The following is a 16,725-nucleotide window of genomic DNA, read 5'->3' as shown; positions in this document are numbered from 1 at the left end:
CCCATTATTCTCCTGCAATAAAGTATCCAGAGTGAGCATCTGCAGTGCTTCCCACATGGCTCCCCAGCCTTACATTTGGGAATATTTCTGTTCTTCTAGGCAACTGTCACCAACATGGCCATTTTCCTTTCAAACCACCCAGATGCTTTCCCCATCTTCAAGCTGTTAGGGGTACCAGAATACACAGACAGATCAGAACATATATACCCTGGGGAAACCCCAGTGTACTCGAGGATGTGCACACAGGCTAAAGAAAGTAGTGGACCAAAACAGGTGTTGAGCCTGGGAAAGGGATGGATTTGAAGGCAGCCTTCTCAATCTGAGCCATTTATGGTTTGCCCATTAGCTTAGAAAAAGCTAAAGAGGCCAGAGTTCCATCTGTGAAGTGGCTTATTAAATATTGCTGAAGACTTCCACTAGCAGCTTGTAACATTCAGCAAACGCGAAAGTCCAGCAGAGCTCTGTTTGGTTTCTCCTGCCAAATTTTTCATGGCAGACTTTTCAACAGATGCTTTAATTGGTCATCATTATTAATGGAACAGTACATGAATTAATAGGAGGCCACCAGGCGCCTTCAGTAAAGTCATTGTTTTCAATTAATTCCATGTAGATGATTCTATTAATTCAACTAGCTTTCTACATCACCAGCACATTAGTATGATTGCTAATTTTAATTATGTGTGTCCTCACTGAATCAGGCTCATTTGAAAACAAGGGCTTCACAGGCTCCATATTAAAACCACAAATGTATGGATACAATGATGGGGGGAACCGGGAATGAATTAAAATAATATGTGTGTGATACAAACATTATTATGTAAATCCTTTTTAGGGGTCTGATTCTGAGCCATTGAACTTAATGGGAGCTTTCAACAGCTGCAGGAAAGGCCTGTACAGAAATAGTATAGTCATTTTGTTCCCAACCCAGAGGGTATGCCAAGTAATAGTGGGTTTGCCAACCCTGGCTTCACTTTTCCTCATAAAATTTAGGTCAGTTAGATGTCTTAAATGCCTGATTGTGGCTTTTGCATCAGCCAGCCTGATACTCTGCCATCTACCCATCTTGAAGATGGACTGGAAGAATTTTGAGTGCGTTATGCTTGCATTTATTAGCAGTTTTGTGGGCACCGAAAATCCTTGTTAAGGCACTCAGCACAGTGCAGGACATTGTAAATATAACATAGGTGGAAAAGAAGGAATCCAGGTGGGAGCATAAAAAATGGACAGGATTCTTTTTAGTGAAATAAAAAAGTAATTAGTATTTCAGCAAAGAGGGAAATAATATATTACTGCGGCTAACATGAAACACATGCCTGCCTTTACCTCAATCGCTTTGCCTTTATGGGTATGGCTCAGCCAAAGTTGAGCATGGGCTGGCTTACCCGGGCAACCTTGAGTCCAGCTAGTGTGGGTAACAATAGCATAAGAACATAACAACGGCCATACTGGGTCAGACCAAAGGTCCATCTAGCCCAGTATCCTGTCTTCCGACAGTGGACAGTGCCAGGTGCCCCAGAGGGAATGAACAGAACAGGTCATCATCAAGTGATCCATCCCCTGTTGCCCATTCCCAGCTTCTGACAAACAGAGGCTTGGGACACCATCCCTGCCCATCCTGGCTAATAGCCATTGATGGGCCTATCCTCCAAGAACTTATCTAGTTCTTTTTTGAACCCTGTTATAGTCTTTGCCTTCACAACATCCTCTGGCAAAGAGTTCTGACTGTGCGTTCTGTGAAAAAATTCTGACTGTGAATTCTGTTTTAAACCTGCTGCCTATTAATTTCATTTGGTGACCCCTGGTTCTTCTGTTATGAGAAGGAATAAATAACACTTCCTTACTTATTTTCTCCAGACCAGTCATGATTTTATAGACCTCTATCATATCCCCCCTTAGTCGTCTTTTTTCCAAGCTGAAAAGTCCCAGTCTTATTAATCTCTCCTCATATGGCAGATGCTCCATACTCCTAATAATTTTTGTTGCCCTTTTCTGAACCTTTTCAATGTCAATATATGTTTTTTGAGATGGGGTGACCACATCTGCGTGCAGTATTCAAGATATGGGTGTACCATGGATTTATCTAGAGGCAATATGATATTTTCTGTCTTATTATCTATCCTTTTCTTAATGACTGGTTTCAGAGTAGCAGCTGTGTTAGTCTGTATTTGCAAAAAGAAAAGGAGGACTTGTGGCACCTTAGAGACTAACAAATTTATCTGAGCATAAGTTTTCGTGAGCTACAGCTCACTTCATCGGATGCATTCAGTGGAAAATACAGTGGGGAGATTTATATACACAGAGAACATGAAACAATGGGTGTTACCATACACACTGTAACCAGAGTGATCACTTAAGGTGAGCTATTACCAGCAGGAGAGCAACAAAAGGTTCACCCCCCCCCCCGCTCTCCTGCTGGTAATAGCTCACCTTAAGTGATCACTCTGGTTACATTGTGTATGGTAACACCCATTGTTTCATGTTCTCTGTGTATATAAATCTCCCCACTGTATTTTCCACTGAATGCATCTGATGAAGTGAGCTGTAGCTCATGAAAGCTTATGCTCAAATAAATTTGTTAGTTTCTAAGGTGCCACAAGTCCTCCTTTTCTTTTCTTAATGATTCCCAACATTCTGTTTGCTTTTTTGAGTGATGCTGCACATTGAATGGATGTTTTCAGGAACTATCCACAATGACTCCAAGATCTCTTTCTTGAGTGGTAACAGCTAATTTAGACCCCATCATTTTATATGTATAGTTGGGATTATGCTTTTCAATGTGCATTACTTTGCATTTATCAGCATTGAATTTCATCTGCCATTTTGTTGCCCAGTCACCCAGTATTGAGAGATCCTTTTGTAGCTCTACACAGTCTGTCTGGGACTTAACTATCTTCATTAGTTTTGTATCATCTGCAAACTTTGCCACCTTACTGTTTACGCATTTTTCCTGATCATTTATGAATATATTGAATAGTACTGGGCCCAGTACAGACCTCTGGGGGACACCACTATTTACCTCTCTCCATTCTGAAAACTGACCATTTATTCCTACCCTTTGTTTCCTATCTTTTAACCAGTTACCAATCCATGAGTGGACCTTCCTCCTTATCCCATGACTGCTTACTTTGCTTAATAGCCTTTGGTGAGGGACCTTGTCAAAGGCTTTCTGAAAATCTAAATACATTATATCCACAGGATCCTCCTTGTCCACATGCTTGTTGACCCCCTCAAAGAATTCTAGTAGATTGGTGAGGCATGATTTCCCTTTACAAAAACCATGTTGACTATTCCCCAACAAATTATGTTCATCTTTGTGTCTGACAATTTTCTTCTTTACTATAGTTTCAACCAGTTTGCCCAGTACTGAAGTCAGGCTACAGCCTGTAATAGCCGGGGTCACCTCTGGAGCCCTTTTTAAAAATTGGCGTCACATTAGCGATCCTCCAGTCATTTGGTACAGAAGCTGATTTAAATGATAGGTTACAGATGACAGTTAGTAATCCTGCAATTTCACATTTGAATTCCTTCAGAACTATTGGGTGCATACCATCTGGTCCTGGTAATTTATTACTGTTTAGTTTATCAATTTGTTCCAAAACCTCCTCTAACGACACCTCAATCTGGGACAATTCCTCAGATTTGTCACCTAAAAAGAATGTCTCAGGTTTGGGAATCTCCCTCACATCCTCAGCCGTGAAGACCGATGCAAAGAATTCATTTAGTTTCTCCACAATGGCCTTATTGTCCTTGAGTGCTCCTTTAGCATCTCGATCATCCAGTGGCCCCACTGGTTGTTTAGCAGGCTTCCTGCATCTGGTGTACTTTCTTTTTGAGTCTTTGGCTAGCTGTTCTTCAGATTCTTTTTTGGCCTTCTTAATTGTATCTTTACACTGCATTTGCCAGAGTTTATGCTCCTTTCTATTTTCCTCACTAGGATTTAACTTCCATTTTTTAAAAGATGCCTTTTTGCCTCTCATTGCTTCAATGCAGGGCTGGGCTTTGGCACAGGCTAGTGAGCCAGGCTCCATGCTGGGCTTGTGTTACCCACTCTGCTCTATCATCGTTGCTCTTGTTACCTCCTCTAACTGGGTACAAGTTAGCTTGGGCAGGTTAGCTGGTGCACAGCAACCTGTGTTAAACATACCCTGTGTTAAACCTCCTTTTCCAGGGCTGTGAGGGAAGTGTTGCTTCCTGCTAGCCAGGCACAAGTGGTGACTAGTGTTAGGGAACTTTTTCCTCCCTTGCCTTCAGATTTCTTCTCAGCATAACATTGCCTGGAACTGCCATCTCTCCGACTTGTTTGCAGTCACAGATTGAGGGCCCTGCATTGTCCATTTATGTGCTACTTTGTCCTGCTCAGCTGAGATTGCTGAGTGCCCTGCCAAATATGTGTGTTTCATTGGGGTAGCCCAGGGTTGGATTGTCTCTTCAGGCACATACGCGAGCAATGGTGGATGCATAAACTACACCACGCCAGAAGTAGCCCCAGCAGGCAGAGTAACTAGAGCTGCATCTCTGAGTTGCAATTCCTCCCCTGCTTCCCCGTTAGTGACTTACTGCTGATCTCTTTAACTTGGAGTTGGGCGGGGAAAAGGGAGCCAAGGCTGTGTTCCTCCCCACCAAACTTCTCCTGGAAGCAGGGGGAGTAAGCAGACAAGTCATGCCAGGGAGAGCTACGGTCTGGGTGGCTTGTGTATCATTGTAAGAGGGGTTCTTATTCCCCTGCATTGGCATGCAGTCCGAGTCACTCTCTACCCCGCCGTGAGCACAGATTGTGAGCAGAAAATGATGGCTAGACTATGCTGCAAGGTTGGGGAACCACTGTGAGGCACGAGGAACTCAGTCTGAGTGCATGTAACTTTGTCCCTCAGGTGGCTCTTGCTCATACGGAATGAGACAACTACTGCCACCAGCTAGCAGAGTTCCTCCTTTAAAACAGGGTTCTGGTCCTGGGTTTTGTTCCCAGCCCTACTGGTGTGTGCCGCTCTATGCTCCTGGCATGCCGTGCGTGCCGTTGGCAGCTGTGAGGAGCAGCCACGCTGGCCATCCTGCTCCTGCTCAGGTTGGCCAGGCCAGCCTTCTGTCATGACGAGGGGGAATAGCAGGGCCAAAGTTGAGTGAGTGGTGCGATCTGGTTAAAGGAGGTCTCAGAGCTGCGTTGCTCAGGATTGGCCCCGTGGCTTCTGTGCACCAGGTCACAATGCCACTCACTGACCGTACATGCCTCCCTCCCCCTCTCCATCACAACAAAGGGGCCGTGGGGCCAAACCAGAATGGGCGCACTGGGCAGTGGGGCAGCCAGCGCTGTTGCTCCTTGCCACTGCCGTGGGACTGGCTCCTGCGTCAGGGCTCTCCCCCTGGGGCCTGTGCAGCCTCGCTCCACTTCATGCAGCCCGGGTCCCCTCTCAGGGATGGGGAGTGATGCTGCACCTAGGCAGGCTGGGAGGGAAAGCGGGGGCTGAGGGTGATACAGACTCAGCAGGCAATGTGCTGGGGCCAGCAGCTGCAGTGGGAGTGTCTCCACAGGGCAGAGGGTGCGTACCATGGAAACAGCTTCTTAGGGTGCCCTTGCCCACCCCACCTTTCCGCTGAGCCTGGTGGACTGGTATGAAGTGGTTCTGCAATGTCACTTGTATCGGAGAGCTTGAATTCATTGATTTCTGAGGTGAGAAGGACCTGGCCTCAGATCATCTGGTCTGATCCCTGCACATGGTCTATTATTACGATAGACTTTTCCCCCAGCTCCTCAGTAGTCCTCCTCAAATAGTCTCTGCTGTGATGCTACCTAAATTCCTGAAGTCTGTGGATCACCTCCTTTCTGATTCCTACTGTTCTTAGGACTGTGCAGCGGGGAAGTGTGAAGGGAGGAGAGTGCATCTAAACCTTGACTTAATTATCCTTGACTGAGAAGGAGCAGTAAAGGACATGGATATAAGGGTGGAATTAGGCAGAAGAAATGAGTAACCTAGATCACTGGATTGTTCCTGGTGCAGGGAAAGGAGAGACATAGTCGCACACCAGTCTTCTGTAATTTTAAAGGTTTCAGAGTAGCAGCTGTGTTAGTCTGTATCCGCCAAAAGAACAGGCGTACTTGTGGCACCTTAGAGACGAGCAAATTTATTAGAGCATAAGCTTTCGTGGGCTATAGCCCACTTCATCGGATGCATAGAATGGAACATATAGTAAGAAGATATATATATACACATACAGAGAAGGTGGAAGTTGCCATACAAACTGTAAGAGGCTAATTAATTAAGATGAGCTATTATCAGCAGGAGAAAAAAACTTGTGTAGTGATAATCAAGGTGGCCCATTTAGAGAGTTGACAAGAAGGTGTGAGGATAACTAACACAGGGAGATAGATTCAATATGTGTAATGACCCAGCCACTCCCAGTCTCTATTCAAACCCAAGTTAATGGTATCTAGTTTCCCTATTGACAGGGTCGTACAGTTCTTGTTCCAGCCACTGGCCTGTGGATACGTATCAAGGGTGGTAAACGGAGTGGAGAGCACAGCAGCTGCATTAGCAATTAGAACAAGAGATTCCACTCTGACATAATGGTGGCAGCTTTCCTCTTAATCCTTATGTTAGACCCAGGGGGTTAATTATGCATCAGCAAATCATAGCAGCGTGCTAACAATTCTGCAGCTGTGGCTGAGATGGCATTTCAGCTACAAGCCCCTGATCTCCTGTTTCTTCCTAGTCCTCCCTCTGACACGTCCACTCTCATCCTGAGAAGGTATTTCCTCTGTGCCGCTATCCTGATTTCCTACGTATCTGCAAGCTGTCCTAAATCCTGCACAACGGCCAATTGTCTACCCAACTTGCTGTGCTTCCTATTGACACAGAAAGGGACGTAGCTTGCCATGGCGCTTTGATTTTTTTTTCATGTCATTCACACTCAGGGTTTTGTGATCTACCCTCTGTTGCTGGCTTAACCCAATTTGTCCCCTTGGATCCCCTTGTTTCTTTTTTAAAAATTAATTTAATTATCTTTAACCCCTTGCGCCAGGCAGCAGATGCTGTCCTCCATGTACAGGTCTGTGCAGGAGCACCCTGGGTGATGAGGCTAGGCCTCAGGAGATCTGGGTTCAATTCATGGCTGTGCCACAGATTTTTGGGGGCAGGTCATTTAATCTCTGAGCTTATCTAAAGTGATCACTCTGCTTACAATGTATATGATAATCAAGTTGGGCCATTTCCAACACAAATCCAGGTTTTCTCACCCCCCCTTCCCCCACACACACACACAAACTCACTCTCCTGCTGGTAATAGCTTATCTAAAGTGACCACTCTCCTTACAATGTGTATGATAATCAAGTTGGGCCATTTCCAACACAAATCCAGGTTTTCTCACCCCCCCTTCCCCCCCCCACACACAAACTCACTCTCCTGCTGGTAATAGCTTATCTAAAGTGACCACTCTCCTTACAATGTGTATGATAATCAAGGTGGGCCATTTCCAACACAAATCCAGGTTTTCTCACCCCCCCCCCCATTACCAGCAGGAGAGTGAGTTTGTGTGTGTGGGGGAGGGGGTGAGAAAACCTGGATTTGTGTTGGAAATGGCCCAACTTGATTATCATATACATTGTAAGCAGAGTGATCACTTTAGATAAGCTATTACCAGCAGGAGAGTGGGGTGGGAGGAGGTATTTTTTCATGCTTTGTGTGTATATAATAAGATCTTCTAAACTTTCCACAGTATGCATCCGATGAAGTGAGCTGTAGCTCACGAAAGCTTATGCTCAAATAAATTGGTTAGTCTCTAAGGTGCCACAAGTCCTCCTTTTCTTTGTACTATAAATAACAACCACATTCAGATGCAATTGCAGTAAATGAGAGCACCTGTTGCATGTATCTGGGAACAGAACTCCCTCTGTATTATTGTGGTTGACTTTACTTCATTCACTTTCTGTCGTTCTGCCCTGCCATCTCTATACAATCTATTTATTCCCCTGATGCTTGCTACCTCGTGCTCATTGGTCACTGTTATTTCTCATCTTTTTCTGCCCCTGGCTATGCATGTTGCATTGTCTTTCCGCTCCTGTGACTTTCCATGGAGCAGTGTTTGGATTTTTAAAAACGCCAGTGCTTCTGAACCTCTGGGAACTTAAACGTCATGCTGCCAATAAAGGAATAAAAATATTCAGCGCCCCAGCTTGTGTCTTGCATAAATATATTTTAAAAGACTGTGCTGCTTATAAAAACGTTTGTCACTCTAAATACTCAGCAGGTTCTGTAAAGATCCTAACTGCGACATACTCCAGCAGAAAGTGAGTGTGCAACACATGCTACCGAAACCCCATCCCCCGAAATGCATTCTCAGTCTTGTTAAGGCCCAGCTGTTGCTAAATTCTTGTTCACATGCTCAACTTAAAGCATGTGAGTGGCCCTTTTGATGTCATTGGAGCGACTCAGCGTGGTTGAAGTTAGGCATGATCAGGGCCTTAATCACGCTCATGCACTCTTGATGATATTGTTTAGTTAGTTCGTTATGATTTGTACTGGGCTAGCACCCAGGAAGAGAAAGGATCAGGAATTCAGTATGCTACTCACAAAGATAGTCTTTGCCCCAGAACTTTATGGTCTGGGCCACAGAGCTGACTACACTGACTCTACTTTATGGTCTGAGAGGCAGCAGGTGGACAAAGTGGACAGGCAGGTGGGGAGGATGAGGTAAGAGCGAAGAGTTTACCAGAAAAAAATGGAAGTCTCCGCACATTGTTTGTTTCTTGTGTTAATGTGGGTGCTTGCTTTCTCCGTCTTCCCCACCGCACTACAATTCCAGGCATACCCACTCATGCTTTCTCTCTCTACAGATCCTTGCATCAACCTGTCATTCGGTACGCATCCTTTCTTAACAGGATGTGTTTTGAAAATAGAGAGGGGAGAAGTCTCACTATTTTATGTTTTTGTCGGTGCGTCGGACAGCCCCAGTCGTGGACCAGGACCCCTCTGTGCTAGGCGCTGTACAAACAGAACAAAGACATTCCCTGACCAGAAGAGCTTGCAATCTAAGTATAAGAGTATGTCTACATTTAAATTGCTACACTGGCACAGCTGTGCAACTGTAGCACTTTAGTGTAGACACTATATATGCCGCTGGGAGGGGTTCTCCCATCAGTGTAGGTAATCTACCAGACTGAGAGGCGGTAGCTAGGTCAATGGAAGAATTCTTCCATTGACCTAGTATTGTCTACACCGGGGGGTTAGGTCAGAATAGCTGCGTCTCTCAGGGGTGCAGATTTTTTCAAATCCCGGAGACACATAGCTATGCCCATGTAAGTTCCAGTTTAGACCAGCCCAGAGACAATCAACAGGTGGATACAGGCTGGCAGACAGAAGAGCACAAGGAAAATGAGATGACACTGGTGGGCATCATAGGGAGTGGTCTTAGCACCCCAGCTGTCTAACTAACCATTGTCGGGTTTTTTGTTGTAGGCATCTTGGGAAAGGAGTTTTAAGGAGGATTTTAAGGCGGAAATGAGGTGGCTTTGTGGATGATTCTGGGGAGCTCCTCCCAAGCCTGAGACATAGCATGGGAGAAAGCACAAAGATGTTTGTTTGAAGGTTTAACAAGTGAGCATTGAAGGCTGGCATTGTTGCTGATCAGAGGCAGGAATCAATGTTTCAGTAGCATGTGAGAAGTGATAGGTAGCTTGGGATAGGCTGTGGAGGGCCTCAAAAATAAAGGCAAGTAGCTTGTGTTTGTTCAACTGATTCTTTAATTTGTTTGAATTATTTCCATTGGCCAGCAATTCAAATGGCTTTGCATTTTGTACTTCCCTTGGTAGTTTTCATATAGAATCATAGACATGTTTCACTGGAAGGGATCTCAAGAAGTCCACCCCCTAGCTGAAGCAGGATTAATGCAAATGTGCTACTGACACATGCCACAATTAACCAAAGACAAACAATGAAGATTTGTGGTGGGCATTGTATAATAACTCACATCTTTGCCCCTTTCCCCCATTAGGAGCATCAGATGCCTTCGAAATATTATCCACTGGAACCTGATCACCACGTTCATACTGAGGAATGTGATGTGGTTCCTGCTTCAGATGATTGATCATAACATACATGAAAGCAATGAGGTATGTGATGTGGCTATGGTATCCACTTGTCATGGGTATAGGTAAAAATCTGAATTATTTATTTACATGTATAAAAATACTACAGAGGGTAGTATCCATATGCTCTCTGCACCCTTAAAATAACTTTAAAAAGATTGAGTGCATAAAAAATAGGTGTTGATTAGATAAATATTCATATCTTTCCACTGTTGGTTACTTTGCATGTTCAGTAACTTCATATAGTGCATTATGGTCTAAGGGAATGTAATACAATCTAGTGCATTGAAAACAGATTATGGAGACCAGTATACCCTGTCCATCTGTATATCCCATTATATCGAAGCATTGATGCCTCTAATGAGTAAACTGGTTTTGTATTTACTCCTGTGTCTTTAGCAAATTATCTCATACCCTGGCTCATGCAAAAATCTGCATTAAATTCAGACATTGTCATGACCGTAAGTGATGTGACATTTATCAGCTTGGTCATTCGGGGCCTGATTCTCCTCTCATGACTGACTTTGAGAAAGACTTTAACCATTGGAATCAATGGGATGATTGCAGAGTTAGGAGTCATTCAATGTGAACAAGAGTAGGAGTATTGAGCCCTTGAATGATAATAATGTGTAGCTCTTTTATGGGGATTTTCATAAAAGTGCTTTATAAAGGAGGTTGGTATTCTCCCCATGTTACAGTAAGGCTTGGAATACTGGAAAAGTTCTGGAATCCTGGAAGAAAAATAATGTGCCAATATTTAAAAAGAGTAAACAGGATGACCCAGGGAATTATAGGCTTGTCAGTCTGATGGGGATCCCAGGCAAGATCATGGAGCAGCTGATGTGGGACCTGATTAATATAGAATGAAAGGAGGGCAATATTATTGATGCCAGTCAACATCTATTTGATGAGACTACAAGTTTGGTTGATAAAGGTAACAGTGTCGGTGTGATATACTTAGACTGCTGGAAAGCACTTCACTGGATACTTCTGACATTTTGATTAAAAAAACTAGAAAGATAAAATTAACATGGCACACATTAAATGGATTAAAAACTAGCTAAATGATAGGCCTCAAAACATAATTATAAATGGGGAATCATCATCAAACAGGTGTATTTCTAGTGGGGTCCCACAGGGGTCAGTTCTTGGTTCTATGCCATTTAAATTTTTTATGAATGATCTGGAAGAAAACATAAAATAAAGTTTGCAGATGACATAAAAATTGGGGGACACGATAAAAACGAAGAGGACTGGTCACTGATAGAGAGTGATCTGGATCACTTGATAAGCTGGGCTCATGCAAACAATGTGGGTGAATATACACATCTCAGAAGAAAGAATGTAGGCCATACTTACAGGATGAGGGACTCTATCCTGGGAAGCAGTGACAATGAAAAAGTTCTGGGGGTCATAGAGGATAATCAGCTGAACATGAGCTCCCAGGGTGATGCTGTGGCCATAAGAGAAAATGAAATTCTTGGATTCATAAAGAGGGGAGTATCAAGTGGGAGTAGAGAGGTTATTTTACCTCTTTATTTGGCACTGGTGGGACCACTGCTGGAATCCTGTGTGCAGTTTTGGGGCCCACAAATCAAGAAGGATGTTGATATATTGGAGATGGTTCAAAGAAGAGACACACAAATGATTAAAAGATTAGAAACCATACTTTTATAGTAGTAAACTCAAACAACTCAATCTATTTAACTTAACGAAGAGGGTTAAAGGGTGAGTTGATTACCGTCTATAACTCCAACATGGGGAACAAATGTTTAATAATATCTTCAATCTAGCAGAGAAAGGTATCATACAATCCAATGGCTGGAAGTTAAAGTGAGACAAATTCAGGTTGGAACTAAGATGTACATTTTTAATGGTGAGAGTAATTAACCATTGGAACAACTTACGAACAGTTGTGATGGATTCTTTTTTTAGACAATTTTTAAATCAAGATTGGGTGTTTTTCTAAAAGATTTGCTCTAGGAATTATTTTGGGGCCGTTCTCTGTGCTGTGTTAGACAGGAGGTCAGACTCAGTGATCACAGTGGTCCCTTCTGTTTTTGGAATTTGAATTTTGACTTCATGGGAGTAGAGTTCGTCCAGTGCTGAGTGATTTAAAAACAACAAATCACCCAGGGTTTAAAATGCACTCGTATATTTTTGTTCCAGCCCTGGTGTCGGTGTATTACAACGATCTACAATTATTTTGTGGTGACCAATTTTTTCTGGATGTTTGTGGAAGGCTGCTATTTACACACTGCGATAGTGATGACTTACTCCACAGATAAACTGAGGAAATGGGTCTTCCTCTTCATAGGATGGTGTAAGTGCCGTGTGCTTTAAAACTACTGTACTATATGACTGTCAGTGTTAAAGAAGTGATATAACCAAGATTCACACACACAAAAATCCGGGAAGAGTGATATTTTTGTCATTCAGATCTCACCCCATTTAACAAATGCAAATATCAGAGCAGGTTGAGTTAAATGTTTATATTTAAATATACTTTAATGACACAGCTCAACACGGGCCAATGAGTGAAAGGTTATGGCTGAGGTCCGCATCTTTCACTTGGATCATTGTGATTTTATTCCCAACCGTGGCTAAGGTTAAGGCAGGAGCATCAGGCGCTATGTGCATGACTCAGCAGTTTCAGGTTTCAGCAGTTCACAGTGGTGTTGCTTCAGGTTGATCAACCGTCCCTAAATTGTCTCTTCAGTGTGTATTTGTTTAACATCACAGTGGGCTCAGCATTGGAGGAAACAGGAGACATTGTCCCTGACCTTACGGGCTGTTAAGGTTTCTTCCCCACTCTGAACTTTAGGGTACAGATGTGGGGACCTGCATGAAAACCCCCCTAAGCTTATTCTTATCAGCTTAGGTTAAAACTTCCCCAAGGCACAGATTTCTTTCTTGCCTTGGGAACCAGCTTAGTTAAAACCCTGATACGCTGCCACCACCAAGTGATTTAAACAAAGAACAGGGAAAGAGCCCACTTGGAGACGTCTTCCCCCAAATATTCCCCCAAGCCCTACACCCCCTTTCCTGGGGAAGGCTTGATAATAATATCCTCACCAATTGGTATAGGTGAACACAGACCCAAACCCTAGGATCTTAAGAACAATGAAAAATTAATCAGGTTCTTAAAAGAATTTTATTTAAAGAAAAAGGTAAAAGAATCACCTCTGTAAAATCAGGATGGTAAATACTTTACAGGGTAATTAGATTTAAAACATAGAGAATCCCTTTAGGCAAAACCTTAAGTTACAAAAAGACACAAAAACAGGAATACACATTTCCTTCAGCAGAGCGAATTTTACAAGCGAAAAAAACAAAAGAAAATTTAACATATTTTCTAGCTAGATTACTTACTAACTTTACAGGAGCTGGGAGGCTTGTATCCTTGATCTGTTCCTGGCAAAGGTATTACACAGACAGACAGACAAAAGCCTTTTCTCCCCGCCTCCAGATTTAAAAGAATCTTGTCCCCTCATTGGCCATTTTGGTCAGGTGCCAGCGAGGTTACCTTAGCTTCTTAACCCTTTACAGGTGAAAGGATTTTGCCTCTGGCCAGGAGGGATTTTATAGCATTGTATACAGAAAGGTAGTTACCCTTCCCTTTATATTTACAACACAGGCCCTTACAGCCTTAAGACAGACACAACAAATCAGACACAAGGAAAAACATTTCAGCATGGAGTTAATTGGGCCTCTTTCCATGCAGGAACAATGTTGCAGCTGCATTTGAGGTCACTTAGGGGCTAGATTGTCTTTCTAAAACACAGCCTTTAATAAAGGGAGGCATGTGCCCGTGCAACCCCAGGAGATGAACGGGGAAGGAAATGTGGCTCCTGGCTTGTTCCCAGGAATTAGTAATCTACGGGTGTCCTAATTAAATTACTACCCGCAGCTCAGCTGTGCTGGCCAGCGCATGAGGTGGCCTGGCCACTGCCAGTTCTCCTACCCACCCATACCGCTGATCAAGCAGTACCCTGACCGCTTTGTGACCAGATCACAGGTCCAAGTAGCTTGCCTGGTCCATGACTGTAGTCCTGAGACATCTTGGTCTCTGACTGTAACTGCACAAGTGCCACATATTGAGCACACCCTTCCTCTCACCCTTTTAGATCCTTTCCTGTGCCAGTCACTCTGCCCTACTTTCTGCTTCGCCTCTGGCAAATCTCACGTCCAGTTCTCTGATCTCCACGGTTCTCTGATCTTTGGCCAGGAATAGAGAAAGGTCCTTATCCAGCAACAAGGGCATGTACGCTTCCATCCCATCCCATCCCCATGACGACGGAAAACACGATGTCTTCTTGAGTCATTGAACAAGGAGAATCTGTCTTCGCAGGAGGGCAGGGCAGATCCCCAGAATCACAGCCCAAAGCATAGTTTGATCTTTACGTGTGTACTTTAATCCCATCCCTGCTGGCCTCCACTGCAGAGTCTACGCTACGATGTCTCTCTACATTGGCCCCAGTCTACTGAAATGTCAGGATTTTGAAGGTCAATGTGGAGCTATAGACCTCAATTCAGCAAAGCACATAAGCATGTACCTGAATCCCATTCACTTCAATGGGAATTAAGAACATGCTTTGCCTTGGAAAGGCTGACCTGGAGTGCAGTGCAAAGCTGACCTGGTAGCGAGCACACTGGGTGGCCCTGGAGATGCCTTTTTGCCTGATTTACCAGAGATGTTTGACAACACTGAGAGAGGCCCATTTGAAAGCAATGTACAAATCGGGTTGGAAAATGCTCCTGATTCTACTCTCTCTTACACGGTGACTCCAGAGTTCACTCTCCGGAATCTCAGGGAGCATGGACACATGAGGTGAGTGGGAGTGAGAAGAGAGCTAGTCCCAGCATGACATTACTGTGGTCCAGCCATGTTTTTGGGCTGGGTTCTGAGTTGCTCCCACTAAGTGCTGGGTTCAGCTGAGGATAAGAAGGGTCACAAATCAGCTGCTTGCTCCTCTGATATTGCAGCTCTTTTGGTCCCCTCCCTGTCCCGCATAGGTCAGAGGAGCCGCAGAGCTGCTGTAAACTGTGCCAGCTCCTCCAAGAATCTTTCCTTGAACCAAGGGGTCACTGGAGCACAGGATGCTTCAGCTACGTTCCCTTTTCCCTGGGAACCTGCTTTGGGAGGGGAGTGGCACAGAGCTGACTACACTGACTCTACACCTCCTTGGAATTCCCTCTATGTGATGGGAATTCTCCACCAGCCAGCTACTCAGCAGCTTATGCCAAGGGACTGGCACAAAATAACATTGTGAGGACGAGGATCTGGCCCACTGAGTAGGAGTGAAAGCAGAGGCAACAGCATGGCAGGGACAGGAAGCTTACAGATGTACCAGCCACATGCAAGGAGATTAAATTCCCAGTGAGCAATGGTGCATCTGCCTTAATGCATTCCAGGTTAGTGGGAGAAAGATATGCAAATCAAACACGTGGGCTTAATGGGATTTCAGAATCATTTATTTTAAAAAAACCACCAACAGGACACATGGTGTGTTGGAGGTCATGGAACACACCAGTGGAGCTGGGAGAAATTGCATTCTTCAGAGACTGCCAGAATAACATCTGAACTGGTCAAGAGTTAAACCTCGAGAGAATTCCTCCACATTGCCCTCCACCTTGGGATGGTTAATTTCAGAACTTCCCACCCAATCCATATGGTGCAGCAGAACCATAAGGAGACTGCAGCCTGGTAATACAACTCAGATAATAAACCCCCCAGAAAGCTCAACCTGCCTTTAAGGTATTGTGCGGAATGAAGAAAATGGTTTGTGATTCATCCAGAATCTACGGCTATTTCTTAAGTAGCTTTTTAATTTTTCTGTAATTGTTTTAATAATCTGCCTCTTATAGAACAATGGCACTAAAGCTGTGAAAAGATCTCGTCTTGTTAGGACTTCTATTTCTTTTACATAAAACTAGTTAGCAGATGTATGAGGTCTATAGCCCATGGCCAAAGGCAAGTGTCAACGTCATTTCTTATACTCCCCGCCCCCAACACACACACATTGACTGACAGTGTTGTGTGTGTGAATTGTGACTTTTGATCTTTTTTTTTTTTTTTTAGGTATTCCTTGCCCAATCATTGTTGCCTGGGCCATTGGCAAGCTCTATTATGAAAATGAACAGTAAGTAATGTTAACGATTTTATTTATGTGGGTCTACATAAACAAGATACCAGACTGCATAGACATATCCAATGCCGGAAGAAATTGTGCTAAAAGTTACATAGACTATGGAGATGAAAACTAACAGATATGGCTGTCTCATTCCCATTGATCTTCAGAACTGACAACTTCAAAAAGTTCCAAGCTCAGCTTGAGTGAACACCCCAAAGTTCAAAGGCTTATCTAAAACTCCTGGACCAAATCCCCAAATCCTTCCTGAACAGCTTTTATTCAGGCAAAACTCCTTCAGTGGGACTGGGTTAAAAATTACTGAGTGAAGGATTTGGCCTCTTGAGATCACAGAACTGGGTTGTAAAGCTTCCAAGAACAGTCATCGTAGTATTGCAAGCGGCCCACATACTGGCTTTGATCCCGCGCAGCGCAGGTGTTCTACATATAAGGACAAGGTAAAATGTGACGGGCAGAGCATGAAACACAAGGGAATCTGATTTTACATTGAGAGCAAT

General features: G+C 43.8%; 1 protein-coding gene across 6 annotated transcripts in view; it reads left to right on the top strand.

The window, feature by feature from the left end:
* CRHR2 (corticotropin releasing hormone receptor 2) overlaps positions 1–16,725 on the top strand; it is a 246,317-nt gene that overhangs the window by 160,765 nt on the left and 68,827 nt on the right. For all 6 annotated transcript variants that reach the window (XM_073334745.1, XM_073334751.1, XM_073334747.1 and 3 more), the window contains 3 exons: positions 9,983–10,100; positions 12,246–12,399; positions 16,159–16,219. In XM_073334745.1, coding sequence (XP_073190846.1) covers positions 9,983–10,100; positions 12,246–12,399; positions 16,159–16,219 — 333 coding nt within the window. The remainder of the gene's footprint in view (positions 1–9,982; positions 10,101–12,245; positions 12,400–16,158; positions 16,220–16,725) is intronic.

Source organism: Lepidochelys kempii, chromosome 2 (assembly GCF_965140265.1).
Source record: "Lepidochelys kempii isolate rLepKem1 chromosome 2, rLepKem1.hap2, whole genome shotgun sequence".
In the NCBI taxonomy this organism is placed as follows: domain Eukaryota; kingdom Metazoa; phylum Chordata; order Testudines; family Cheloniidae; genus Lepidochelys; species Lepidochelys kempii.
The sequence above is the reverse complement of the archived record's forward strand: the minus strand, read 5'-3'. Positions and strand labels throughout refer to the sequence as shown.